At 39.7% G+C, this 27940-nt stretch overlaps 1 protein-coding gene across 5 annotated transcripts; it reads right to left on the reverse strand.

Annotated features, from left to right (window-relative positions):
- Positions 1–540: 540 nt before the first annotated feature.
- Positions 541–23936, reverse strand: MFSD1 (major facilitator superfamily domain containing 1). 5 transcript variants are annotated; one of them, XM_060011214.1, is made up of 16 exons: positions 23689–23936; positions 21476–21528; positions 20425–20537; positions 18607–18649; positions 18224–18291; positions 16651–16759; positions 11755–11857; positions 9484–9582; positions 8852–8963; positions 7874–7930; positions 7361–7517; positions 5976–6073; positions 5249–5361; positions 3516–3563; positions 2191–2248; positions 541–1032 (listed from the first exon to the last, which is right to left on the reverse strand). In XM_060011214.1, the coding sequence occupies exons 1-16, from the start codon at positions 23858–23860 to the stop codon at positions 1029–1031; spliced, it is 1407 nt and encodes a 468-aa protein (XP_059867197.1). In that variant the 5' UTR covers positions 23861–23936; the 3' UTR covers positions 541–1028. The 5 variants fall into 5 exon arrangements, with proteins under 5 accessions (XP_059867197.1, XP_059867199.1, XP_059867198.1 ...); XM_060011216.1 differs by lacking the exon at positions 5249–5361; XM_060011215.1 differs by lacking the exon at positions 541–1032 and having other exon boundaries at positions 2187–2248.
- Positions 23937–27940: the final 4004 nt, after the last annotated feature.

Genomic DNA, 27940 nt, shown 5'->3' on the forward strand with positions numbered 1-27940 from the left:
AAAGCAAAACACATAAATTCCTTGACTTTAATACGTAATATGACAAGACTAAGTCAACTAAAAAGTGTTTAAGTTTGTCAGAAAAATTTCATATCTGTATTTTATTTAATGCAAAAAACATAAATGTTACTCAAGATCCTAGTCTGGAGAAAAAAACTACTCCCATAATCTTTCAATGACTGTAATTAGTCAAATTCTCTTTATTCCAACTTAGATTTTCTTATAGAGATAATTTTCCACATAAATAAGAGTTAAAATCAGTGTTTTAATATTTTTTTAAATAAAAAGTTAAAAGACATCAAGTATTCCTTTTGCAGTGTTTTTATTTATCCTTGTAGATATGCAATTATCATAATTTACAGGACGTTTTTTAGTAATTAATTGGACTATAAGAAAAACCGTACAGAAAGTTTGTACCACAAAATTATGTCCCTAAGGGATCAGGGTTCTCAGTAACAGAGAAATAAAGAAGTTCAAAAGGGTCACTGCTCAGCAACCTCTGGTAACTAAAGAGAGCAGAACACAATCTGCTATTTGTGGAAATGAGACTTCATAAAAATACCTTTCAAATATTCCCCATTACAAAAGGGAATGCCTATTAAAATGCCATTGTTTATTCTATATAAAATATCCTTTCTAATCCCCCAAAACTTTTTTTTTGCTTTAAGATTAAAGGCCATATCCCTAAGATACACTTTGTGAAAATTATCTCAATACAAGATCCAAAGATTTCCATTATTTACTGTCCTTACTCAAAATCACCTGCATGTACCAGATGCAATTTTCTAAACTTCATCATTGATGAGCCTATTCCAAAGCAGAATTCTTCAGCAATACAAAAGACACAGGCTAAAATAGTCCTCACAGCTATACTTTAAAATAGATATATTCAAAATATAAATATAATAATTCTCCAGACCATTATTTTTCCTAACGACTAAACTCTAAATTAAAAGAAAAAACAAAATGGAGGTTTTCAAACCAATGATGTGTGCAGCCCATTCGCATGACACGGTCATTTAAACTTCTCACCTGCAAAACACAATGCAATACATTATCAAAAAAGGGAGGGAAAATACCATGAAACCCCATTATTACAAAATGAAAATCATAACCACTATAAAACATGCAGTGCCAAATATTAAGTTACACATTTTGCTGGATAATCTTTTCATTCCTCTTGATCATAAAAGTAATAGAGGATCGACTTAGAAAATTTGGAAAATATAGAAACGCCAAGAAAAAAATAAACTCTTCTAACCCTACCATTCAAATGGAATTGTTAATATTGGGGATTTTTCTTTCAGCATTTTTTCTATTATATATAAGTAATGGATTTAAGAAATATACATACCTACATACTTTTTCTTGAATAAAATTGGGATATTGTATTTGCATTTTTACCTTTTGTTTACTTAACACATGGCATGTTGAGTATCTCTGACTTCACAAATCCTTCTTAAACATGATTTTAACAACATTTGTTTATAGTAGAATTACTATGTGAAAAGGGAATTTGAGATGTCCAAGAATCAAGCCCCAGGAAACACAGCCTTGTTCTACCATATTTTAACCTACTCAAAATTCATAAAACTTACAGTCAGGTGGTATATATTTACAAATAAATTTTTTAAATCATAAAAAATACAAGGTCTAAAACACTAGAAATAACGAAAGAAATAGAATCACTACTATGCTTTAGCATGCACTCATGGAAAAAATTAATTTAACTTAAACCCCACACTAGACACTTTAATCTGTTCCAAGTGAGTCAGAGAACACAAAATGGCATGTTAGTACGAGGAGAAAATAAAAGATTATCTCAACTAGTTAAGAAAAAGAAAATACGAGAAAGAATGGAAGGGTGAGCCCAGCACAGGAAGTCAGGACAAAGACCTTTCCTCCAATAAATTACAAATACTGCAGGTCTCTCTCTCTCTCCTGTCAGAAGGCAAGTTAAAGCCCAATTTGTTCTTTATCCCCTTCATTTTAACCTTTGATATCCTCCCTTAAAAATTTCTCTAACACAAAGAAAAATTATGTTACAATAGTTCCGGAGATAATTGTTGGCTCTCAAAACTTAAGAAAAAGACTAATTTCTTAAATGTCTAAACCCAATATCTTGAAATAAAATGCTACTGTTTTAAGATTTTCATAATAAAGACAAATTTTCTTTCTTTCAATACTTACTCTGCATGAGAAAGTTTTATTTCTTCCCTTTGTCTTGCAGAATAATTTAGGTTCCCACCTAAAATACAAATAAGCATTGAATCTTTTCAACACAACTATCGTAAGTAAAATTCAAACATGCACATGTGTACACACACACATACAAATGCCTTTAAGTAACAGAAGAGGCTATGGAAGGTGAGAAAGAAATAGTTTATCTCCTGGAAACTTCCCAAGGGGGAAAAAATGTTTCTTAAGAATCATTATATGATACAAATAATCACTCCTTAATGTTAGCATTTTTTTAAAAATTTTGGACTTAGGTATTGCTCAAGGTTTTGTTCTTTGGGACACTGTATCAATATTCAATAATAGTGAAAATTAAGAGGCATTAAAGTAAATGACCTAAAATTATTTAAACAGCATATGTATTCATTCTTCTAAATACATGACAACCCTTAGGGCCAAGCCAGTTTAGAAAAATTAATAAAGGTAATATCAAAATCTTATACATAACAAAAAAAGCAAAAATAAATGTAGTAGATATTAGCAAATGAAAAAAATCTATAATTTCTCATTCTATATTAAACACTTTCAACCTTAAAATGCAAACTGCAGCTATAAATATGTTTACTTCTCATTTTTTAAAAATATAAGACAATAACATAGGAAGGGCTTTAGGTTATTTTTTTAGAAGTCATACAAATATGACCTTCTGCTAATATAAAAAGAACATCTAAAATTTTATATTACAAAACTTAAATTGAACTGGCCAGAAAGAACATGACAATGATTTTAATATATGGGAAGGTCCAAAATACATAATTATATGCTATGAAGTAAAATGTGTTTCATCACTATGAACAGAATGTTATTACATGAAATAAAGCCTCTCCTGGATGGAGACAATCCAGGAGCCCCACAAGATGATCCACTGTGGGCTTCCCTGGTGGCGCAGAGGTTAAGAATCTGCCTGCCAATGCAGGGGACACAGGTTTGAGCCTTGGTCCAGGAAGATCCCACATGCCACGGGGCAACTACGCCCGTGTGCCACATCTACTGAGCCTGCACTCTAGAGCCCGTGAGTCACAGCTACTGAGCCTGTGTGCTGCAACTACTGAAGCCCACACACCAAGAGTCCATGCTCCACAACAAGAGAAGCCACCACAATGAGAAGCCCGCACACCGCAACAAAGAGTAGCCCCCGCTCGCCGCAACTAGAGAAAGCCTGCATGCAGCAGCAAAGACCCAATGCAGCCAAAAATAAAATAAATTAAATTAAATTAAATTAAAAAAAATGATGATCCACTGTGGTTTAAGAAGAAAATACCTGAACTTCTACTTACCTTGGGCACGATTCACCAAGTAGAGTAAGAGCACAGATAAAAGTGAGACTGGAAATGAAAAAAACATAAGGTCCTTAAAAACATGTACTTTTTCCCAATGATTCCTATGTAATCATAATTACAAAGTAAAGCTTAGAAAATCAAATCTTTATTAACTAGCATTTAAAAATGAAAACACTCTTCACATTATTTTCCAAAAAGCACTAAGTTACACACCATTTTCTCCATGAGAAATATATTTTTAAAACCTGAGCCCAGGGATGGCAGGGACAGAAAAAGAGAAACTGAGACCCCTCTGCCCCCAGGAGAAGGGGCCAACCCACCCACAGATCATTTCTCTTTCCTCCCCCTTTGTAATGCTGGTAGTTCCCAGCACTTTCCCAAAACCCTGCCAGCTGCTAGACTGTTTATATTTTTACAGAGAGCCAAAGAGAAGTAATCCTTTGGGGGTGTTAGGTCTGAAAACACCATGTTCATTTTACAAATTAACCAAATATTAAAATGTGGTCATTAAACTCCCAGAAACCCAGACCAGTAAAGGCCTCAGAAAGTCAGGTACTTGGCTTTTCACTTTAACAAGTGTGGCACACTTAACTTACTTTAATACCTCAACAAAAACCTTTTTAAATGGAGTGGTGTTTGGTTTGAGAACCAAATTTATAAGGAACCGTTGACTGAGATTAAACCACACGTTGCAGCATCAAAAATAGACAAAAACACTTTCACAACCTAGTACTATGAATTCGTATATGGCCCACTATTTAAGAATATATTTTTAAAATTTGATGTGCTAATTTCTAAAATTATGAGATAATAAAATGCATTCAGGCTATTATTCATAAACAATCATCTGCAAATACCACACCTCAAGTATAGACAGTCTTTATTCCTGTAAATGAAAACGAAGTCAGATAAAATCATTACTCGGGCTTGCCATTTTAAACACAATTTATCGAAGCATGAAAGACATCTGATATGTTATGTGAACATTTTTTTTCAGATGAACACAATTGATGTGTAAGGAGAACACAGTGGAAAAATACTGATTTATTTTTGTAGTTTTCGGCAGTTTCCTAATGCTTCCTATTTTTAACCAGTGAATCATTACAGGTAAAAATTAAATTACAGGACTAAGAATAAAACCAATTCAAAACAGACTAATGAATAAACAATGAGCGCTCACACCTAAGCCACACTAATGTCCACACATTCACACCAGGGACATACTCAAGACCCTTCAAATGGTTCCACTCTAAAGAGGAAAGTGTTTTTTAACAACCATAAATATTTATGAAACAGACAAGATGAGTATGGGATCTGGGTGGCCTGTTCTGTATGGCTTTTTTCACTAAGGATGTTTTTAATGTTCACTGATATTGTAACATGTATCCATACTACATTCTTTTTTCTATTATAATTAAAAATACATAACATGACATTTACCATTAAAAAAAAACACAAATATTTAAAACAGAATATAGAGCAGATTCCATTCCTGCCTTTAAGAACAGGAATCTCCTGAAAAATTCCTGTGACTCTTCAGAAAACTAAAAAGTCACCAGCTGAGAAACTGATGCACAGGCTAAGAATTAGGCAAATCTGAATGATACATCTTAGGGATTTGGTTTAAAAAAGGGGAAAAAAGAACAATAACAACAAAAACCTAAAAGTATAAATGAGAACATTCTGCTGCATATTAAAAGAAACTAAATGTTGCCAGGTGGCGCACTTACAAGAAACACAGGCAATGAAGAAAACTTCTAAAAACAGATATCCCCAAGTATCCAATATCATGCCAGCAATGATGGAAATGACTGCCAACCCAAGATTCTGAATGGACTGCATGCTACAATTTAAGAAATTAAAAAAAAACAAACATTTCAATTCTAAAGTCTTCACACACAGAGTACCAATTCACTATAAATATTAGTATCTATAAACCACATACTATCAGTGTTAAGAGGGTTTTCAACCAGGAATGACCTGATTAGATTTGTTTCTTTAATCCCATGACTGTTTCCACTACTTAACTTTAGGCTCAAAGGCAAGGGAGTTTGCCTTAGCAAGTACAGTCTGAACTCAACGCCTTCTTGTGGAATGAATCCAATGGCTAAGTGAATACCAACCAGAGATGTGGTTTCCCTGTTCGGCCTTCTGTGCTAGAGATTGGAACTCAACTTCTCACTGAGAGGCCCTCAGATAAACAGGCGGTGGGATGGTTACGTCAGCAATGACCTCTCATGGGGTAGCTTATCTCCAGCTCTCTTGCTGGAGGCTCAGAGCATTTTTTTGGCCACAATAATAATACAAATAGATTAACTGATTGTCTGGTTATTTGCAGGTTCAGAGCTGTCCCAAAAGCCTGAAGACGACTAGATTCAGGAGACCTGGAGTTTTATAAGATAATTAAATTGATACAGCAGAGAGAGAAATTATATGATCCACAGTGCAAACACTTACAAGCCATATGCAGTTCCCAGTTGATGTTCGGGAACTACAAACGCCACCATTGGCCACAATGCACAGGCAAGCAATGAGTAGGAGAGTCCCAGGAGACACTATTGAAATCAATACGGAAAAGGGTAAAGAAGTCTTATATTTACCAAAAGGTGATTTTCTTTCGATGCAGATTAGCAAGAGTGACATAATAACTAATATATGAATATCCATGCAAATTGTGTTGCAAAATAATTAGGCTAAAAACTCATATTCAACACAAAATGGTCTTGGGCCTCTCTAACAGTATCCCTCTAGGGACAAGATACACATAACACTGTCTTAACCATTTCATATAATATGAATACATAACTGGCTGGGCCCAGGGTGCAGTCAAAGACCAAACAAGAAAATAAAGCTAATTTGCAAAATGTCTTTACCAATGTTTCAGGCAAGCTAATTTCCCAGTATTCATTAACAATTACAAATTAAGCAATCAAGGTAACATGATGCCAACAGTCCATTATCTTACTTCTGGGTCATCACCACCCAACTGGAGAGCCAAGCAGAGGACCAACAACAACCACTGCTTGATAAACATCACCTACTGCTAACTTTTTCTTCAATTAAAGAAGAAACCTTATGATTTAAGTCAAAATAAGATCATTTATCAGATTGGGAACAATTAAAATAATGCCAACGTCTAACAATGGCAAGGATACTAAAAAACAAACACATTCATGTATTATTGGTAAAGCTATAAATGGGTAGAAAGTTATTAGAGGAGAGGTTTCACAGTATCTATCAAAATGTTAACTGTGCAAAGCCTCTGCTCTAGCATTTCTACTTCTAGGAGTCTGTCCTAGAGAATTCTAACGAAGTGCACAAATATATATGTTCAAGATATTCTTTTATTAACAGGTAAGAAATGCCAGCACTTGGGCCTATGGTCTTAAAAATGACATTCTGAAGAACAATTAAAAAAACTTGATGAATTCATTATTACTTTTTGACCTACTAAAAGTCAAAGACAAAAGAACGCAAAATCATGGATACTGGGTTGACAGATATTTTTGCCACCTATGATGGAATGACTTCTTTTAATGAAGTACTGAAAAATAAATGGAACTAGTAAGCATTGGGCTTTTATAAGACTATTTTATTTCAAATTCTATAGCAGCACTGAGGGTACTATTATATAGGCCAAATGAAATCAAAAACGTCTTATGCATTAATGATTAGTATTTATATACTTTAAAAATAGCTATTCTGTAGAAACTGAAATTGTCATTGTTTTTCCCACTGTCACAAGCAGTACTATCAGAAGAGCTGAACGTTGGCTTCTGATACGTGCTGTACAGAGTCCTCCCTGAAGCCCTGAGCCCCCCAGCTGTTCACAGCGACTTTACCATAGCAATCCAAGGGTTCCACAGAGTGAAGGCCAGCATCATGTGGGAAGCAAGAGCGGTCACCACTGCACACAGAACCCAGATGATGTTCTTTCCTGTTTTATCCACCAGAAGCCCAAATATTGGGGACATGGGAGCTGATATTACATATACAATACTGCCCAGAAAATATAAAAGATATTTAATAATATATCACAGGAAAAAAAAATTAAAAATCCACAAAGTCCTAAATCCTACAATGATTAGGTAAAGCAAACCCTAGCTCATTTAATTTAACATCCTTCTAAAATGGTCAGCAGTAAATAGAAATATAAAGATATAAACAGTGGTCCAAGACTTCTTTGGTTTTCCCTTAATGCAAAGATGGCCATTCAGGATCAAGACCCAAGACAGACTTTGTTTCACACTGTAGATGTTAGTTCACATACGTCTTTTCTGTCTCTTATAACATCGGGTTATAATTAAAGACCCACAATAAGCACACAGTAAGCACTTACAGAATTAATGGAATACCTGTTAATAGCACTCGCTGCCTGGGAGGAAAATCCAAATTTCTCTGTAAAGAAAACTCTAAAATAAAAAGAGAGAGGACAAAAAACAGAAACTTTAGAAAGAACTATTCTGTTTTTTAAAAATAAAGGCAAAATAAAACTGAATAAAAATAAGTTTAGTCAACTTTCCCTTCTTTATACTGTTTTCCCACCTTATTTGGTATCCATCTTCAAGCAACTGGCTAAAGGTTTAGTATTTACGTAAGTACTTCACCAACTAAATAAAATATATCAATACCTATTCTTTCCTCTTTTATGTGTACAGCAAACAATACACACAAATTTTCAGAAACCCAAATGTATTACTACAAGGAATTAAGATGGCTTCTTTTCCTTAAAAGCAATACTGGATGGGTTCTTTGCTAAATAATGCATAAGGTTCTTGTCTCAAACTGTAAAATGACAGCCTGAATTTAAAGGTTATAATTACAGAGATGCATCTCAACAAACACACTCACACTCACACACTGCTCTGTTTAAGTAGCTGCCCGTGAAAACGGAGAGAAGGTAGAAGATAAAGCGAAGAAGAATTTGATTTAAACCCTGAATTTGAGTCTGCAGAAACGCAGTCCTAACAAATGGAGATATGCCCTGTCACTACGAGCTAACGCACTGTCTCCATTCTCAATAAGAGGCTTCCTAACAAAGAAATAAAGAGGAAATGAAAAAAGAATACAAATCCAAAATCAAGCATTAAAGTAAATCAACATTATGTATCAAAAACTGTTTCAGGTATTTCTTCAAAAACCTCATACAAGTATTAAAGCAACACTAAACCTTAAGCTAAGAAAATCAGTTGTGTCCCAGGATGTAAAACAATTCCTGTGAAAATATAAACCGTAACAGAGAAGCAAAATTTATACCTAAAAATATTACATTTATGTGACTGAATTCTCATTATAATTTAGCCAACAAAAACGGAATGCTAGAGAAGACTCACTTCCCAAGTCCAATGAAAGGGAACACAGCAACATAATAGCCGACACAGATGATGAATATGAGCCACAGGGGGAAGGAGAAGTCCTTCACATCAGTTAACTTGATAACTTCACCTTACAGAAGAAAGGGAAGATGCTGTCAGTGTAATTTTGCATTTCTAAGTCAAGATTATTTTTCTTTTATCATGTGATTAACCTTTGCAATTCAGTGAAAAAATATTTTTCTCAGTAAATCACTAGAACATAGTTTCTCGGATACTCTAAAAAGACAACAGAAAATGCAAAACCTAAGATTAGCATCTACCTTCTTTCTTTCTTCCAGAAACACTCATCACTTTGCAAATATACAAAGTACAATCAAGAATGTAAATTCTGCCAAAACCGCTTGAGGGGGAAAAAAAAAGTATCCAAAAATTTAGACAAGTGGAAATAGATTAGGAAATAAAAGATTTAAATAAACTATATGCCCATATAAAATTTAAAAAAATTTTAAAGTGGAAAAAAAAAGATTTAATAAACAAGTATTAAGCCTCACTGGGTTTACAACACTACATTAGGAATTTACCTCATTGTAAATTATCTCAAAAAGGCCATAATTCCTAAAAGCCTAACTTTTTCTTGCATTTAGACTAACCTGTTTTTCCTTGTTCTTTATGAAGGATTCGTTCTGCTCTCTGATCCAAGTACGCAAGGGCCAAGGCACAGACTAGTGAAAGAATACATGTTATACCCCCTATAATAAAAAAAAAAGAGAGATTTTTAAAAGAGAACCAAAACGAAGGTTCCTAAAAGGTAGCACATTACATTAACAGCAAACTACTTAGCAACTTAAAGGGATGGCATCTAGACACATATATGAAAAGCCTACAATTACTAAATCAGGACAGAAGGAAAGGAAGTGCATTGGGAAGAACTCAACGAACAGCAGTCGCTATTACTATTGTATATTATTTCCCGGTAGAAGGTTGGAGATTAGAGGGGAAAGACTAGAACAAACTAGTCTAGTCTTATAATCAGAATATAGACTGAAGAAAGCTGATGACCAGCTAGCAAATTAGTCCTAATTTCTTAATTCAGTCTAAGCACCAATTATTGATGGATGCCAGGGGAAACAAACCGCAAAAGCAAAGTCTGATTCTGTGATCACCTCATGTTCCCTCTGATTCCTTCCCAAGTCTGACTCTTGCTCCTACCCTGTGGCAGCCCCAAGGGCCCCAATCCTCCCACAGCACAGCCCGCTCACTCTCCTTCAGGTATCCAGCATTACTCACTAATGCTGACGTCGTATCATTACAGTGAATCAGGATAAACAGTGAATAAAGTGTACACTTCTCAAAATTTTTAATAAAAAGCAGCTTAGTAAAGTAAATGACATCTTTAATTGGCTGACATAATATGAAAAACGGCAAAGAGTCGGTAGACGTGGGTTCTACGTCTGGCAGTAACAAGCTGATTGATCTTGGGCAAGGAATTTAACCTCTCTGGGCTTCAATTTTCCCAAGTGTAAAATCAGAGGCTTTGATCTGATGGCACAGATCTTTTCTGGCTCTGAAATTCTCTAAAATTCTCAAATTCTCCACTGTGGAGAGAACTGGAAGGAATACTGAAGAGAATCTGAAAGTAAGAAAGAGGTTATAAGTGGCAAAGGATTTAATAGGGAGGGGGAGAAAGAAGGGGTCTCTAGACACAAGTTGCCCATCTAGGATTACCTCTCACTGTCCTCCCTTTATGAGCCTGTACCAAGGAATACAAGGAATAAAAGACGGCACAGAACCTTCAACCCAGCACCCACAGGTCTCCCTAGGGCTCTGCAAGCAGCTCTCCACATCCTGTGGGGCTCAGTTAGACAAATTCACTGCTCAGAGAAGAAGCACAGGTGGTGAACCCAGAGAGCATCATGCGCTTCTCAGTGACCCACCCAGCAACCAGCAGAACCCAGCTTTAGCTAACAGAACTTAGGGTCAGAAGGAGCCTATACAGTTTTAGTCCAACACCCACAGTTTTACAGAGAAGAAAACAGTTTTACAGAGAAGAGACACAGAGGTTAACTTCCTGTCCAAAATGAGCCAGGACCAGAACCTAGACTCCCGACTCCCAACTTGGTGGATTTCCCATCACATCCTATCACCTCTGACTTCTATAAAATCTAAGCTCCATAAGAGCATGAAATGAATTTGATCAAAAGGAAACAATCCTCCCTTCTGCCACAGCCTATTAATGAACACCTTAGAGGTACAAACTCCCTGACTGTTTTCAGGGTTCTCACATACACTCTCATTTGCTCATCACAACAAAACCGAAGCACAGGGACTTCCCTGGTGGTCCACTGGTTAAGAATCCACTTTCCAATGCAAGGGACTCAGGTTCAATCCCTGGCAGGGCAACTAAGCCCGTGCGCAGCAACTACCGAGCCCGTGCGTCACAACTAAAGAGCCCACACACTCTGGAGCCCATGTGCCACACTACAGAGCCCACGCGCTCTGGAACCCACGTGCCATGACTAGAGAGCCCATGTGCCACAACTACTGAGCTTGCACGCTCTGGAGCCCACCACAACTAGAGAGAAGCCCACGCACCACAACTAAGACCCGATGCGGCCAAGAATAAAATAAATAAATATTTTTAAAAATCTATCCTTATTTAGGGAAAAAAAAAAAAAAAACCTGAACACACGTGGTGGTACAAGATCGTTATTTTAAGAAAGTGGAAATAAAAATACAAATGGGGTGAATGATTGCCAATATGTTCACTGTGTCTAATTAGGTCCAAGAACTAGTGAACTGTACAGGAAAAACTATAACCAAGTGGTCTAAGCCCAATTCCTGTGTTCTTTCCTCCCTGTCACACCATTTCCTATGACAAGCTTTCAGGACGGATAAAAGGTGGGACTTCAGGATTCACTAACCGATAATAAGTGTGACCCCAAGGGTTGTGTGACCAGCAGAACCCAACGAAGCTTCAACCTTAGAATACAGCCATCCCATGAGGTTCATGTTTACTGTACTTCCCTGAAAGAAAAGGAAAAAAAAAAAATCAACATAATTTTCATTTCTATCTGTCTTGCTCAGAAAAAAAGGATGTCAGTTAGCTTAGAGAAATAGGTTTAATAGGGTTCAGATTAAACAACAGATAATTTTTTAAAAAAACACTACAAGGAAAGAGCTAACAACCTAGGATAAAGCCACAGATAAGATTACCACACAAAAATGCCAATTTATAGAAAATGCTAGCATTCAAAACAGCACAGTACATCTAGATCTTCCTAGTAGCCTAAACAAAAATGAAACACAAGTTATAAAGTTCACAGGGTACCCAAGACAAAAATAAACTTTGGCTCATAAAAAGCACAGTTTTTCCTGATCTTGACATCTGAAAAAAAAAACTCATCTTCTGATCGTCCTTTAGAAGACAGTAATAGTACTACCCTCATCCATTTATTCTTTCATTTAGCAGTTATTGAACCCTGATTACATGCCTGTCACTGTTCTAGTTACCGGGAATAAAATAAAGAACAGAAAAATTTCCAGCTCTCATAGAGAGCAACCCCATTTTAGTGGGGTAGAAAAGGTAAAATACACAGTATATGAAACAGCAATGAGTGCTTCTAAAAAATAAGGAAAAAAGATAAAGCATAGGGGCTTCCCTGGTGGCGCAGTGGTTGAGAGTCCGCCTGCCGATGCAGGGGACACGGGTTCGTGCCCCGGTCCGGGAAGATCCCACATGCCGCGGAGCGGCTAGGCCCGTGAGCCACGGCCGCTGAGCCTGCGCGTCCAGAGCCTGTGCTCCGCAACGGGAGAGGCCACAACAGTGAGAGGCCCGCGTACCGCAAAAAATAAATAAATAAAAATAAAGCATACAAAGAGAATAAAAAGGGGTAGAGACCTTGCTGAGAATGTGACTCTGGGTTAAGAACTTGAAGGAAGCTGGGAGGCTACCCGGAAGAACAGCACAGCACTCCAGGCAGAAGGAATAGCCAGGGCACAGGCCCCGAGAGGGAGACTGCCCGGCATGCTCAAGGCAAGGAGCGTAGAGACTAGAATAGTGTCAACGAAGAAGGGAGAGGATGAGACGAGGTCCCCGAGAGGAACTGATGGGAAAGCGAGCTATTGGTAATAAGAACTTCTGGCTTTTACTCTGCGTGAGATGGGAAGCCATTGGGGTTCTGAGCAGAGAAGTGGCACAATCCCTTACGTTTTAAGAGACTCACTCTGGCTGCTATATCCAAAGCAGACTGTAAGTGAGGACGGTGCAGAAGCAAGGACATCGGCTGGGGGCGGCTGCAATAATGCAGAACAGAAACGATAGGTCTTGGACTGGGGAGACTGGCAGTGGGCACAGTGGGAAGTGGTCGGAATACGGACATATTCCGGTGGTAGAGCTAACAGGATTTGCCAATGGAAAATACGTGGAGAGTGTGGGGTTAGGGATGGGGGTAAGGAGTGGTTCAGGGTGACATCAAAGTTTTTGCCTGAGCACCTGGAAGAACAGAGTTGCTCATAACTGAAGATGAGAAAACTTCAGCATGAGCTGGTTTGGAGGACAGTAGGTGAAACATTAAGAGCTGGGCTTTGGCTGTGTTGAGTTTGATGTGCCTACTAGACATCCAAGTGGAAATGTCAAGGAGGAAGCTGCAAATACGGGTGTGGAATTCAGCGGAAAGGCCTGGACGATATAACTTCAGGAGCAAAGACACACTATTTAAAACTTCAAAACTAGATAAGATTACCAAGGAAGTGAGCGTCAAAAGAAATGAGAGGGTGTCCAATGACCAAACCCACATTTACAGGTTGAGAAGACTGAGGTGGAACCAGCAAAAGAGGTAGAAGGAGCAGACAGAAGGGCAAGAGGAAAACTATGAGACTGTGGAGTCCTAGAAGCCAAGAGAAGAAATCAAGGAAAGGGGAGTGTCAACTGTGCTAACGCTACTGATAAGGGGACTGAGAAATAAACATGTCCTCAACCACGTTCCCACAGCAAATACAGCAGCAAATCGCATGTGGCTATTTCTCACAAAATGTTAGCCAGTGGCATTATTCAGATGCTCCTCTGAATAAGGTTATAAATGGAGAACTGCTGGAAACGTTCCTCAACATCAGCAAAAATACAAGCCCCTCAAAGACATATTGTCTCAATAACCCTTTAATTCTAAAATGCCTAACATGACCTGGCTTAGCAAGTACTCAATAAATATTTGTTGAAATAAGGAGTTTTTAAAAGTAACAAATTACAGAGGAAAATCAAAAGAGTGCTGGACTTCCAACCTCCAGCTAAGACAGGAATAATAAGAAAAGTGAAAAGTCCACTGCCTGAATGATAACAGTCCAAGGGTCTAAAATCAGACAAACTCACAGTTCAGCCGACAAAAAAATCACGGCAAGGTAAAGCCAAAACCTCTATGATCATTCTGAGTATGTGCAGGGCCAAGAGAAGCACAAAAAAGACTGAACCTCCATCTACCCCAGCAACTCTGTAATGGAGTCCTTTGGTCTCCTGCGTGCCTCTCACAAGGACCCTCAATACACCAACCAGATCAGAGCCGAGCCACCCTGGCTGACGGAGAGGTGGCTGCCTGAGATCTGGCTCCTGCCACCTCCTCCTCAGGCCCCCCCACCATTCCCATAACCTCCACCCCACATCCTAGAAGCCCCTGAGATTCCGTTCTAGAAACTTAGGGCTCCTGGGGACGCAGTTGAATGGATTATAACTAGTTTGTGACCACACAGAAAAGAACGTGAAGATCGTTAGTAACCACAATGGCGTCACTGAGAATGAGTCTTGCTCAACTGCTCCTATTTCCTTCTTTTAGAAGTTATTAGACGATGAGATCCACCAGCTGCCACAGACATGTCTTGACTTGCACAAGATACATAAGGAAGTACCAGGAATGTCCTTATGGATAAAATTTAGAAAATGTGGAAAACCACACTAGTTATCAAAGAATTACAAATTAAAATAATGTTTAGGTGTTTCCTATCAAATTGATAAAATGACTTTTTTTTTTTTTTTTGCGGTACGCGGGCCTCTCACTGTTGTGGCCTCTCCTGCTGCGGAGCACAGGCTGCGGACGCGCAGGCTCAGCGGCCATGGCTCACGGGCCCAGCCGCTCCACGGCATGTGGGATCTTCCCGGACCGGGGCACGAACCCGTGTCCCCTGCATCAGCAGGCGGACTCTCAACCACTGCGCCACCAGGGAAGCCCAAAATGACTTTTTTAAAGTACTATCAAAGCTACAATAAAAAGGATCCTCTCATATCTCACAGATGGAGATGTAAACATCTCTGAGAGGAAAACGTGGAAATATGTCTCAACAGTCTTAAAAAACCCTAACAAACCCTCTGACTCAGTGATAATTCCATTCCTAGCAAGCTAGCCTCAGGAAATAATCAGAGATGCAGACAAGTTCTGGAGTGTTGCACAACAGCTCTATTTATAATACTGGAAAATTAGAAAGAGCCTACATGTACAAAAATATAGAAATGTTATATATGTATGACATATGTACGTGTTATATATTTCATAAGATGAACTATTACATTAAAATATTTCATTTGTACTGGGTTTTTTTGTATTGGATTTCTTCCCTCAAGACTATGTTCCAAGCATTTTCATGCCACTTACAGTCTTTAAAACCTTGATTTTTAATGGCAAGGATCTTTTTAAAAACCTCTATTCACAGGAGCTCATGAAGGAAAAAACCTAACAGGGTTTGGGATGGCCAAAACACCTTCCAGGTTGCATTTATAATAGCATAATGTTGTTCCCCTGCGTACCCTCTACCAGATCCCCTATCATGAAACACCACGATCACTTCCAGGTTCCAAATGCTGCTGAGGAGTACTGGCCACCTGTGATGAAGTCCAGAGAGGCGGGAGCACCATGGTCAGGGAGCTGAAACCCATGCCACATGGCTTAGACAAGCACAGGAAATGAGCATGTCTGACCAAGACCTTCAGAGTTGTCTTCATAAGCAAAGTGCTGCTGCACAGCAGAGAAAATAAACTCACTAGAGGGCAAAAGTCGGAACAATCACTAAAAGCTACTTGTACAGGCAGATCTCATCTCTACGGGAGACTGAGCTTCACAGAGTTAATTGCAGTAGATGAGCTGTCCCATCACACAGCGAGCTTCTAATCGCTAGAAATGTGCGAGCAGAACCTGGATGACCATATGTAAAGACTTCCATTGCAGGAACGCCGAAAATGGGTAAAGAAATTAGACAACAAAATCTATACGATCCATCCCCATGCTCAGGTTCTCTGAACTAACAAATGCTCAATTAGCCATTTTAGACTGTTTCCTAAGTGAAATAAGGTTAGAAATGCCTTAATTAAAGTCAGGTAAATGGGGGTTTCCCTGGTGGCACAGTGGTTGAGAATCTGCCTGCCAATGCAGGAGACTCGGGTTCAAGCCCTGGTCCGGGAAGATCCCACATGCCGCGGAGCGACTGCGCCTGTGAGCCATGGACGCTGAGCCTACGCGTCCGGAGCCTGTGCTCCCCAACAAGGGAGGCCGCGATAGTGAGAGGCCCGCGCGCTGCAATGAAGAGTAGTGCCCGCTTGCTACAACTAGAGAAAGCCCTCGCACAGAAATGAAGACCCAACACAGCCAAAAATAAATAAATAAATATATATATATTTTTTAAAAAGGTCAGGTAAATGGTATACTATGGTCTAGAAAAATATATAAAAAATCAATACCTAACTTATACACAAACACATTTCACCCTGTAATCTTTAAGAGATAACAACAACATTCAATCTTTTGCTTCCCATTTGGCTTCATTATCTGTGTCATACTTACAATTCTAGCCATGCTAAGCTGGAGTCCAAACACCAAGTTTAATTCTTTGCCTTTAAACCAACTCACAGCATATGTATTCTGGGCAACTGCTAAGGACTCCCCACCAATCCTAGAATAAGGAAAGAAAAGTCACAGTTTTTAAAGAAATACGCCAGTTAACAAAGCAGCAGGTGTAAAATTTTGACACCCCTCCCGTCAAGAGGTGGGGTCTATGTCCCGTCCCCTGAATCTAAGTGGGCTTGTGATTGCTTCAACCAGTAGAATGTGGTGGAGGCAGGGTTGTGTGATCCCAAGGCTGGGTTATAAAAGGTGAGATCTGCCTTTCCATTCAAACATTCACACTTAGAACCCTGAGCCACCTTGTAAGAAGTCCAACTACCCTGAGTTCGCCACACTATGTGAAAGCCAAGAGAGGCCCTGTTTAGGTGCTCCAGCCAGCAGTGCCAGCCTTCAAGTCATCCCAGCTCAGGCTCCAGACACACTGTGCACACTGTACCCTGTCCAAATTCCTGACCCACAAAGCCCACAAGGTAAGGGATGTTTTATACTCAGTGTGGGTAATTTAATACACTGCAATGACAACCACGACCAGCAATAAAAGGAGTTTCAGCTACCACATCACCATCTATGCTATATAAAATGCTCATGTGGGGAGAGCGGTCCGTACTTGTGAAAACACAAAAATTCACACTTTTCAGGCCAGTACCGTCCATAGTCGACATTCTCCTACTTCCCGGATTTTAATTCTCCTTCTGTAAGTTCTGCACATTGACCTTTACGTAGGAGCTTCCTCTCCCCTGCATCCTAACACTGAGTCCTCCTCATCACTGTCCTCGTCCAAAAATATCTCCCCTCTTCTACTAATCCAAATCCTATACTGATGTCAAAGCCCACTTCATCCACGAGGCCATTTCTGACCACACTTCCATCTCTGAATCCCTTTCATATGTTTATATACTTTTTATTTCCTTCTCTCTCACTTACAGCACTTTTGGGGGTGTGTCACCTATGTCTACATGTCGCTGGTACCTGTAAAAAGCATGAGTAAGTTATGTCATCTGCATCCCTCTGGGCAGGAAGCCCAAGGCTGAACTCAGAATGGGCTTACTGAACAGACACTGAAATTCATTAAGAGCAGTTTGTCTTCTGGTAATTTACTCCTTCAAGCCTCTTCAACACGGTTCAAAAGGACCTACACATACCCGCTAAGAAGCAGCAAAATGTCCATTAATCACCAACCTAGAAAATGATGGTCTATGCTTTTCTAAATGAGGTTTAAATCACAGTCTTCAATACTACAGAAAAGCAAAACACTTGAGAAAAGTATCATTTCTGGAAAACTATTTAATATTCAAACCCTACACAGAGTTAACTATGACCCCTCAAAATTGTTGCTTACTTTAAGGGAAAATTAAGACAACCATTGAACAATCTTACAAATATAGCTAGATTTCAAGGATTTGAAGTAATTCTCCAGAAGATATAATATATCTTTTTGTAAATCTTTAATAAATTGACAGATGAACACTAAAACAGTAATATGTTAGGACAAGTGAAATCATGCATAACTTACCCAAACACAAACCTTCCAAATTCCATCAGCCAAAAAGCATTAAATATTCCACCCAGAGCAAAAACAACCTGTAATGTAGAATATAACGTAAGATCAAAGAAAAAGTAAATTCAAGGAATCTAAGAGAAATAAGTGACTTATGATGAAACACAACCTCTACAATGATTTTAATATTCCTTCTTAGTAAATCTGTGAAATTTAAGTATCAAGGTTCATCTGTCTCAAGGCTTAAAATGCATTACTATGCATTACGTTACACGGGCATTTGTGAGCCCTGCTTAATTAAGTCAGGCATTCACTAAACACATCTTTGCCGGTGGAATGAGACAAGAATTCAAGAGTCACTGTCACAATGAATCAATGAACGTTTTGTCTTTTCTTACCTGTCCAACGCAAACAAAGCAACTAAAAATAATGGTGCCCCATCTGTTAGAGAAAGAGAGAGAATGAAGGAAGAGTATATCACCGAGTCCTTCTTGGGTTTCTCTGACCCCTCTGCATTCCCTCCAGAGAAAGGGGTCGGCCTCTGAAGTCAGCAGCCTTCCTAGGCTGCATGGTGACCTACAGAAGTCTTGACTTCCAAGGAGATTCCAGAGGCTTTAGGGATGGCATATGCTTGTTTAAGCCATTATCATATCTTAAACACAACGTATTAAATAATCTTCAAGAAGTTCCCAGGGTTCCCATTTAAAAATGGACATTCTTTATAAAATTTTTATTGAGTTTAGGATTGACTCCAAGGAATCCTAGATTAAGTAATTTTAAGTGGTTATAATTCTTGATAACTAAAAACTATCTTTAAAAGGAAAAATAGCCACCATGCTAATACACTTATAAATCTGCCTACTCTAGTATCCCACACTCTGAATAGCTCATTAATGTTTCCCCAGAGTAATAAAATACCAGTACCAGGAGAGTTCTTAAAGATCATATGAGTAAACCATTCTTCTGAAACTCAAATCCCTCCAAAGATCCTTGTGAAACGGTCATACCAGAGTCTCCTGAATGTTCTCTAGCACTGGAAAACTCACTGTGGTCCCAAGGCAGCCCCACCTGTCACCCTGATCAAGCAAAGTTTCCATCATACTAAGTGGAATCTGGCTCCCTGAATTTCAAACTTATTCTACCCCTTTAGACCAAGCAAATTAAATTTAAGTCCTCCTTTATACACTCTTCAAAATGTTTAAAAGTTAGTCCCCAAATTTAAACACCTATAGTTTCTTCAATTCTTTTCCACCAAACATGGTTGGAAAACCCCTCGTCATTTTGCCCTCTGCCTTCCGAAAATATTCCCAGACTACCTCCCTGCTAAAGTCTCCACTAACAGCGCACACACAACCAATCATTAGGATGAAAACTGACAGAGCTTATAATGTATGCCTTCCTCAGCTAAGAGGAGTGGCCACAAAAAGTTTGATGCCTAAAGAAAGCCAAAAGAGAAAATCTCATTAGGGCTGGGAGAGGTAAACACTAACTACGTGCCAAATACTGTCCTTCCATCTCTCTCAAACCTTATAACCACCTTGCAAGACAGGAAGTACTATCCATATTTTATCAATGAGGAAACTGAAGATCAGGAAGCTAGGAACAGCTCAAAAGAGCTAGGAAGTTGAGTAAGTGGCAGCAAAAGGATTCAGACTCTGGTTTGCTGATTCCAAGTGAGGGCATAATTTACCTTTAGATAACTGAGCTACCATATTCCCTGAGCAGCATTTACCTTAACTGAAATACCAACCAAGTTTCAAAAGCCAATTCCAGGGGCTTCCCTGGTGGTGCAGTCGTTAAGAATCCACCTGCAAATGCAGGGAACGCGGGTTTGATCGATGGTCGGGGAAGATCCCACATGCCGAAGCAACTAAGCCCGTGCGCCACAACTACTGAAGCCCACGTGCTTAGAGCCCATGCTCAGCAACAAGAGAAGCCACCGCAATGAGAAGCCCACACACCACAACGAAGAGTAGCCCCCGCTGGCCACAACTAGAAAGCCCACGCAGCAACAAAGACCCAACGCAGACAAAAATAAATAAATTTATTTTTTTTAAAAATTCCGGAGATATAAAAATCACACACACACAAAAACTAATGCAGATTATCACAGTCAATACACAAGTTTATTCAGTTCTTTCCAGAAATACTTAATCTAGTTCTGTGTTTTCTTAATAATCATATTTACCCATAAGTGAGATTTTTCCCAAGCTTACCGTATTCCAAATACGCGGTCTACCAAAAAGCCACCAAAGAAACACAAAACTACATTGGGCCAAGAATACCAGGCATACAGCAGCATGAATTTCGTGGTATTCACCTGCATATCCTATACGGAAAGAAAACAAAACTATTTTTTTCCAGTTAAGTTTAGCAACTAACAAATCAAAACATTCTTTCTGGAAGGGCAGGCATTTCTTAATCATTTGCAGTTGCTAAGTGCTTTGAGACTCTCATGACATCTATGGCCGCTATCCCAGAAAAATGGTCACACCGAGGAACTTCCTGAGTATGCAGTCATTTCAGAGGCTTCATGGAGTTCAGGATCAATCAGCTCTTTCACTACTGGGACCACTTCTGTCTGCATCTGCCTGTATCTTCTACATTTTATTCACCATGTACAACCTGCTGTGGGGTTCTATACCCACAGGAAAAAGGGCCATCTTAGCTTATCCCTCCCCTCCCCTCCACTAATTCCTATCTTCCTTCCCTCTCATTCTAGAATGTGAAGGGCCAATCTATGTATTTCTTCCTATCCAAAGGTGAAAAAACTTACAAAGGAAAAAAAAATCTAAATACACAAGAAACTGTAAATGTCAAATATATTTTTATAAAGCCAGACTAAAAATACTGACATGGACAATCCTCTGGAATCAGTAGCCGCATTTTAAAAATGAAATAACAACAAAAACATATTTAAGAAAGCAAAATGCCATCCTACCAAATCATTTGTCATTCCAATGATTACACAATGAGAGAAATGCAAACAAAAAACTGCCAAAATACTTTTTGGCAATACTGTAGAAATAGCAATTACTTATCTAAGATGTGAAACGATATCAAGTCACAAGTGCTATGAATGAATTTTTTGTGGCCATTCATTCCAACTCAAGAATACTCCTTGCCCACACAAATTTGGTGACAATGGATATTAAAATGGATTCATTAGACAATGTTTCAGACCGGGCAACCTGAGAGCTGATGATGCCTCAACAGTATACCTGTTCCAGAGCCAACAAAAGAAACAAAGGTGAAAAGTCAACTTACCCGTTTAACCTGAGTCTGAAGGGCAGCAGGATTATCATAGCAAAAATAGCTGCCTAGAAAAAGAAAAAGCAATTTTCTTCTAAGTAGTAATACTTTCCATATAAAAGTTTCAAGCTGCAATTACTACTCAAATGCTGATTTTAAATGTCTATACTAGGGGTTCGAAGACTGACACTGGAACCTTTTGTAGACCACTTCCTTGTCCACCAATATTCTCTAAGTTGCAGCCAAATAATCCACAGAAAACATGCCAAGTTATTTACAAATTATGAGCCTGCATACACAGCAAATACTGGGAACCTGGATTAAGAAGTTAATCAACAACTAATTGTTCTTCCACCTTACTTTCATCATGTTTTGTATGTCTATTGTTTTATTAGCGCCTTCATGAAACAGTTGTATTTTCCTTAAAGCTACCAAAACACACATACACTAAAAATTTCAAAAACATCCTCAGCAGTTTCCTAGTAACGTTACCTAAAGCCACCACTTATCTTGAGAGCAGAGGAATGGAGTTTAACTATTCTGATTAAACCTGTTTTTAAAACAAGAACTCTTAATTCTACAAACAGCATACCCAAGATCAAATAATTTAGCAAATACAGTGCCAGGAATGAAGAAAAATAAAACAAGAATTCTAAAGGGTTAAATTAAAACATAATAATAACGTCTTTTGAAGGGTAAGAAAGAGAAATGGAGAGAGGTTGGACATTCACGCAGAGTTATTTTTACAGTAATAAAACCGACAGATTTTTTTATAGGCACAGGATAATGCTGCCTCCGTTTCTTCACCAACTCCGTCTAGAAGTATACATTAGAAGCCACCAGTTCAAAAGAAAGAAAACTGTCATTAGAAAGGTATGACTCTGGCTTCTGAAACCCATCCAGGTAACCATAATTTACTAAAAATAAATTGCTTAAGTACGTGGTATTTTAAGTGTTTCGTGTTGTTCTTGTTTTTTGTTCCTCAACTCAGCAATTTATGATTCCTGCTTTAATCACTGTCAGGGATACCAATCTCAGGCTTTAAAGCTAATGAATGGGCACCATCTTTCCACAAAGTGAGAAGAGGGGGAACAAAAAGAGATGCAAAGAAACTAAAGCCCAAAGCATCCTGCATGCCTACTTATATATTCCAGCAGGAGCATAAAGCAATCCACCATCATGTTCCTAAATCTGTTGATTCCACCAATTCCAGCCAGCCCATGAAAAACACATTACTACTTTCATACCAAACTGATATTGACATTAGAATATTGCTGAATAAATTAGTTGCTAAAATATAATAGAGAGATACTTTAAAAATTATCTCCAGAAACTGCTTTCAGAGTCACCAAATTTCATGACTGAAACCAAACACCACAAGTCCAATCCAGTTATGACTGCTTCACATTGGCAGAGCGGGAGTACAAGTACACATCTACTCACTGAAGCTATCAAGACACACTCATACGTTTTACCAAAGAGGGCGAGAAACATATAAATAACTGCCAACGAATTATTCAATCGAAAATTTTAAAGTATGTGTGGGGTTTCTTTGGGGGGAGGGGGCCAGTTAAATCTTTCTGAATTCCTTCTGAACAAAGTGTCATGAGAGGGTTACCAAGGGGGGAAGCGGGGAGTGGGACGAACTGGGAGATTGGGATTGACACATATACACTACTATGAATAAAAGAGATAACTAATGAGAACCTACAGTATAGCACAGGGAACTCTACTCAATGATCTGTCGTGACCTAAACGGGAAGGAAATCTTAAAAAGAGTGGATATATGCATACGTATAACTGATTTCACTTCTCTGTACGGCAGAAACGAATACAACATTGTAAAGCAACTACACTCCAATAAATTTTTTTAAAAAAAAAAAGGATTAAAAATAGTGTCATGAGAGGAACCCTAACGATCTAGGAATTTCTTCGTATCTGTGGCCCCAGGGCCCAAGCTGCTAGCCTTTGGGACTTCTTGGAAGCAAAGGAGTGGGACGAAACTCGCCCAGCTCAGTCCCCTGACCCCCACCTTCGGGACGCTGAATAGCTAGCAATGTCCACAGGCTTGGATGGGGTCGCGAAAGTTAAAGAAGGGAAGCCCAGGAGCTGAAGCAAAAAGCTTCCCTGAGGCCACGTGGCACCTAGGAGCTCAGTGCAGCTCCGAGAGAAAGTCGGGAATTCCTTATTATCAACCCAACCCCACCCCACCAGGCCAGCCGGCTCACCGAAACCAAGGAAGCACATCAGCAACAGCACCAAAAGCCGGTGCGCCAGGCGACTGGGGTCGCAGAGGGCCGGCAGCGCCCCGGGGGCAGGGGGTGTAACGGGGGCGCCTCTGCCGGCCTCGTCGGGGCCGCCGGGCAGCAGCGCCCTCACTTCCTCCTCCTCCTCCTCCATCGGGCTAACGGGAGACCGAGAGACGACAGCGACTGCAACTCCGGGAGGAAGCCGCTGCCAGAGCCCGGCGAAAACAGTGCTCACGTGACCGCAGTTAGTCATGTGACGCCGCGGCAGGTCAAGCAGGGTTACGCTCACGTGAGTGGGCGTGAGCACGTGGTGGGCAGGGCCGGCAGGGAAAAAGGGGAGGTGGCGATGTTCGTTTACTTCAGCAGCGGTCTAGGCGCTGAACCCCGGCCTTCCACCGTCGACCGCGCTGTCCTCTCGTTTCTTGCCCTGCTCTCGTTGCCGTCCCCGCGCCGCTCCTTCGGAGAAAGTGCGGGCCTCCCCTCCGGCCCGACGCCAGGCGTGATCCCACCGCGAAGGAAGCGAAAACGCCCGCCGCCCTTCTCGCAGCGTTGCTCTCCGCAGCCTGTTTGGCTTTTCTTAATAACACACAGTTGATTGAGCACCTTATGATGTATCAAGTTACGTGCCAGGTACTGGGAATACAAAATGGAGTGTGACAAGCTCTTGGACCTCAAAGAGTTCACGGTTTAGTTGGAGAGATCGACAGAAACTGATACTTTAAAGACCAGTTTGGTTAATGGATGAATGTAGTGAGAACAGCGGCTGAAATGAGCACTGAATTCCATAGGAATGCCTGGGAAAGGCGTTCGGGAAAGGGAGAGTAAGTGTACAGTTTAACTAGCTTTGGGGGTAACGTGGCGGCGGGGGGTGGGTGAGGAGTGGAAACAGATTAAGTATTTCGCAGGTGAAATGGATGACGTTGTGAGTAATAGCTTGTGAGGTCTGAGAGAAAGGCAGGATTTGAGAACATCTCCCAGATTTCTAGTGTGGGCTCCCCAATGTAGATCAGAATATAGGAAGAGAAGAGAGTGGGGGAGGATGCCAGAGAAGTTAGATCAGTTTGGAATGTGTTGCCTTTGAGATGTCTGCACAAGAGGACTCCACTTTCCACCTCCCATGGTCTCTTCAGCTCCAAAGGAGGAGCCCCCGGTCTAATAAAGCTGACTTTTGTTAGATGACTAACAACTCCATCTTCCCAATCACAGTGGTCACTTCTCTGTCCTCATCTTACTCCACTTCTCAGCATCAGTTGATGCAGTTGACAGCCCCCTTCTCATGGCCTCCTTGACACTACACTTGCCTTGTTTTCTTCCTAGTTTACTGGGCTCTCATTTGCTGTCTCATTTGTCATCTCCTCCTCTTCTACCTGAACTCTAAATGTTCAAGGGCTCCAAAATCCAGTCCTGGGCTCTCTTCCACTCATCCAGCCCCATAGCTTTAAATATCATCACTGTTCTGTACTATCCAATAGGTAGCCATCACCACATGTGACAAGTTTATTTTCTAGGAATTCTCTTCATATCCTTTGCTTATGTTTTCAGATGAGTCATTTTATTTTCTAGGAATTCTTTTCATATCCTTTGCTTATGTTTTCAGATGAGTCGTTTGCTTTCTCTTACTGATGAAATTGGCTTTGTCAGTGACGTGAGGTAATTTCTTTTGACTATGTTTACGGTATATTTTTCCATATAGTTTTTTAGTGTAAATGGTTTTTTTTTTAGAACTCCAGGGATTTGCTTCCCACACAAGATTTTCAGCAGCCTTAATTGGGTTTCCTACTTCCACTGTTGCATTTCTGTGATATGTTGCCCACACAGCGAATCAGAATGATTTTTTCAGTTAGTTTTGGGGTTTGGTTTGTCAAAGGGTGATGAGACAACCGTCCAACATGTAAATTAAAAAAGACAAAACTGGAGTTACTGCGTACTCTTGTAAGGGAGAGCTGTGTGGGTATGCACAGTGTCACCAAGCAGAGCAGGCCGTGGATCCTGTATAGGACTTACAGGAAGTACAGAGTTCAGAGACAGGTACATTTAGGAGGCAAAGGGTTGGGCGTCATCTGTCTAACTGCACTGGCTAATACCTCCAGTTCAGCGTTAGATAGCAGTGGAAATAGTGCACATTCTTACCTTGGACCTGGGTAAATACTAAACAAACAAAAAAGGGGGAGACGGGAACGCTCTTCCTTACAGTGGAGACCCAACTAACAAATGTAGAAGGAACGATGGAGGTAAAACATCACAATTTAGCAACCATCATAGTACTGATTCAGGCAAGAATCATCAATGTTTGCTGAAATTAGTGGGTGAAATTTTGAGGAGGGGTAAGATACATATATAGTCTCAAAGTATCTCTTCACAAGACACTTATTAATTATAAAAAGAAAAAATTAATGGAAAAACCTGGCACACACACCACCTGAACCAGGTGATCAAAGGTAATATGACCAGTACTGAGGTAAACTGACATCATGTGCCTCCTGATATTATGCACTGAAATGGACACAGCCCTCTGTAGTAGACCTACCAAAAGCTCATGCCTAAATCTAACCATGAGGAAACATCAGACAAACCCAAATCGAGGGACATTCTACAAAATAACTGCCCTGTACTCCTTAAGAAAGTCAATGTCATAAAAGACTAAGGAACTGTTCCTGATTAAAGCAGACTAACGGGGCATGACCACTGACTACAACATGTGATCCAGAATTTCTTTAGTTGTAAGAAGCATTATTGGGTCAGTTGACAAAATCCGAATAAGGCCTATGATTAGATAATTTATACTCTATCAATGTCATTTCCTTATTTTGACTATCACACTGTGGTTATGAAAGAGAGAATACTTCCTTTTAGAAAACACACACTGAGATATTTAGTACCAACTTACCTGAAGCTTACTTTCAAACAGTTCCAAAAAATGTGTGTGTGTATGCATACATGTATGTATATGTGTGTATGTATGCAGAGGAAGGGAAAGAAATCAAATGTAAAGTGTTAACATTTAAGGGATCTGGGTACAGGATATATGGGAATTCTTTGTACTAGTCTTACAACTTTTATGTAGGTCTGAAATTATGTCCACCAGACTTTAACCTCATGAGAGCCTTCTGCATCTTTGTATTTCAAACACCTTGCACAGGACCCAGCTTGAAAAAATGCTGAAGTGGATGGATGAGGCTCTTCAATCCGGGGAGAGTTGCACCAGCTCATGGTGTAATAAGGAAAGCATACTGCCATGGAAAAGCCCATTCCTGCCTATACAATAAGCATGCTTATTCTACCTTCATCGACCTTTTATGAGTCAAGCAAGTCACACTTAAAATTACCGAGTGATGGAAAAATAGGAATGAGGGTATAGGTGTAGATTTTATCATCTGGCCAGGACACAAGGCCATTAGATTGATCAGCTGGTTTCATTGGTGCGGGGATGGCTGTAGCCTCTGGAGCAAAGTTAGCCCCACAGGCAGAGAAGAGGGTAGGGTTCTCTCAAAAATCTGAGTTCTAGATTCAGCCTTCACCTGCCTTTGCTTCCTACCACACATCCTGAGGGCTGTGTGGGTCAAGACATTCCCCTAAACCCATCCTATTCGGAAGCCAAGCTGGAAACCATATAGTCCTTGTCAGTGTCTTCTTTCCCTCCTGGGTCTGCCCCAAACCCACCTCTCCCCACCAGCAGTGTGAGTTTCTAATGTGGGACAAGCAGTAATAAGTGAGCTTGATCTCAAAGAACAGAGAAGACTGAGGGAGGAGGAAGAAGAGATTGAAGGTATTTCAGGCAAAAGCGACATCATATGCAAAGGCTTAGAAAGATATTCAAAAGCACATCAACTGACATATCAGCTTCATCCAATTCTGTGTGGAATATGCGCCAATGAAAGCTTTGGATATAATATAAATAATTTTTAGGTTGATTTAAGTCCTGGAACTAGAATTTAAGTCTGGTTTTTCCATTTATCAACTCATAACAAATATTTTATAGGTCTCTGGTCAAGTTTATACGATCAGAATGAAAATTTTGTAGATCCTTATTTGAATGAGGTACCAATTTTTAAAAGAAAAATATGTGGTTTAGTAGTATAAGATTGCCTTTATACTTCAGAGTTTAATTGGCAAAACTCGTGGACCAGATCATGAAAAGGCATCCACTAGGAGGTCTGGGGAGCCTTAGCTAATTCACCTACTAATCATTCTTCTTTTCTTTTCTTTTTTAACATTACCATCCGTGACCTGA

The sequence above is a fragment of the Delphinus delphis genome, chromosome 4, assembly GCF_949987515.2.
Source record: "Delphinus delphis chromosome 4, mDelDel1.2, whole genome shotgun sequence".
Taxonomy (NCBI): domain Eukaryota; kingdom Metazoa; phylum Chordata; class Mammalia; order Artiodactyla; family Delphinidae; genus Delphinus; species Delphinus delphis.

What these genes read in the sequence shown, in the direction of transcription:
- MFSD1 (XM_060011214.1), bottom strand. Translation starts at nt 23,860, where the DNA reads ATGGAGGAGGAGGAGGAGGAAGTGAGGGCGCTGCTGCCCGGCGGCCCC. An exon ending in TAAAGAACAAGGAAAAACAG is followed by an intron (nt 8,964 to 9,483) that starts GTTAGTCTAAAT and finishes TTCTTCTGTAAG; the next exon opens with GTGAAGTTATCAAGTTAACT. An exon ending in CTTGGTGAATCGTGCCCAAG is followed by an intron (nt 2,249 to 3,515) that starts GTAAGTAGAAGT and finishes TTTGTATTTTAG; the next exon opens with GTGGGAACCTAAATTATTCT.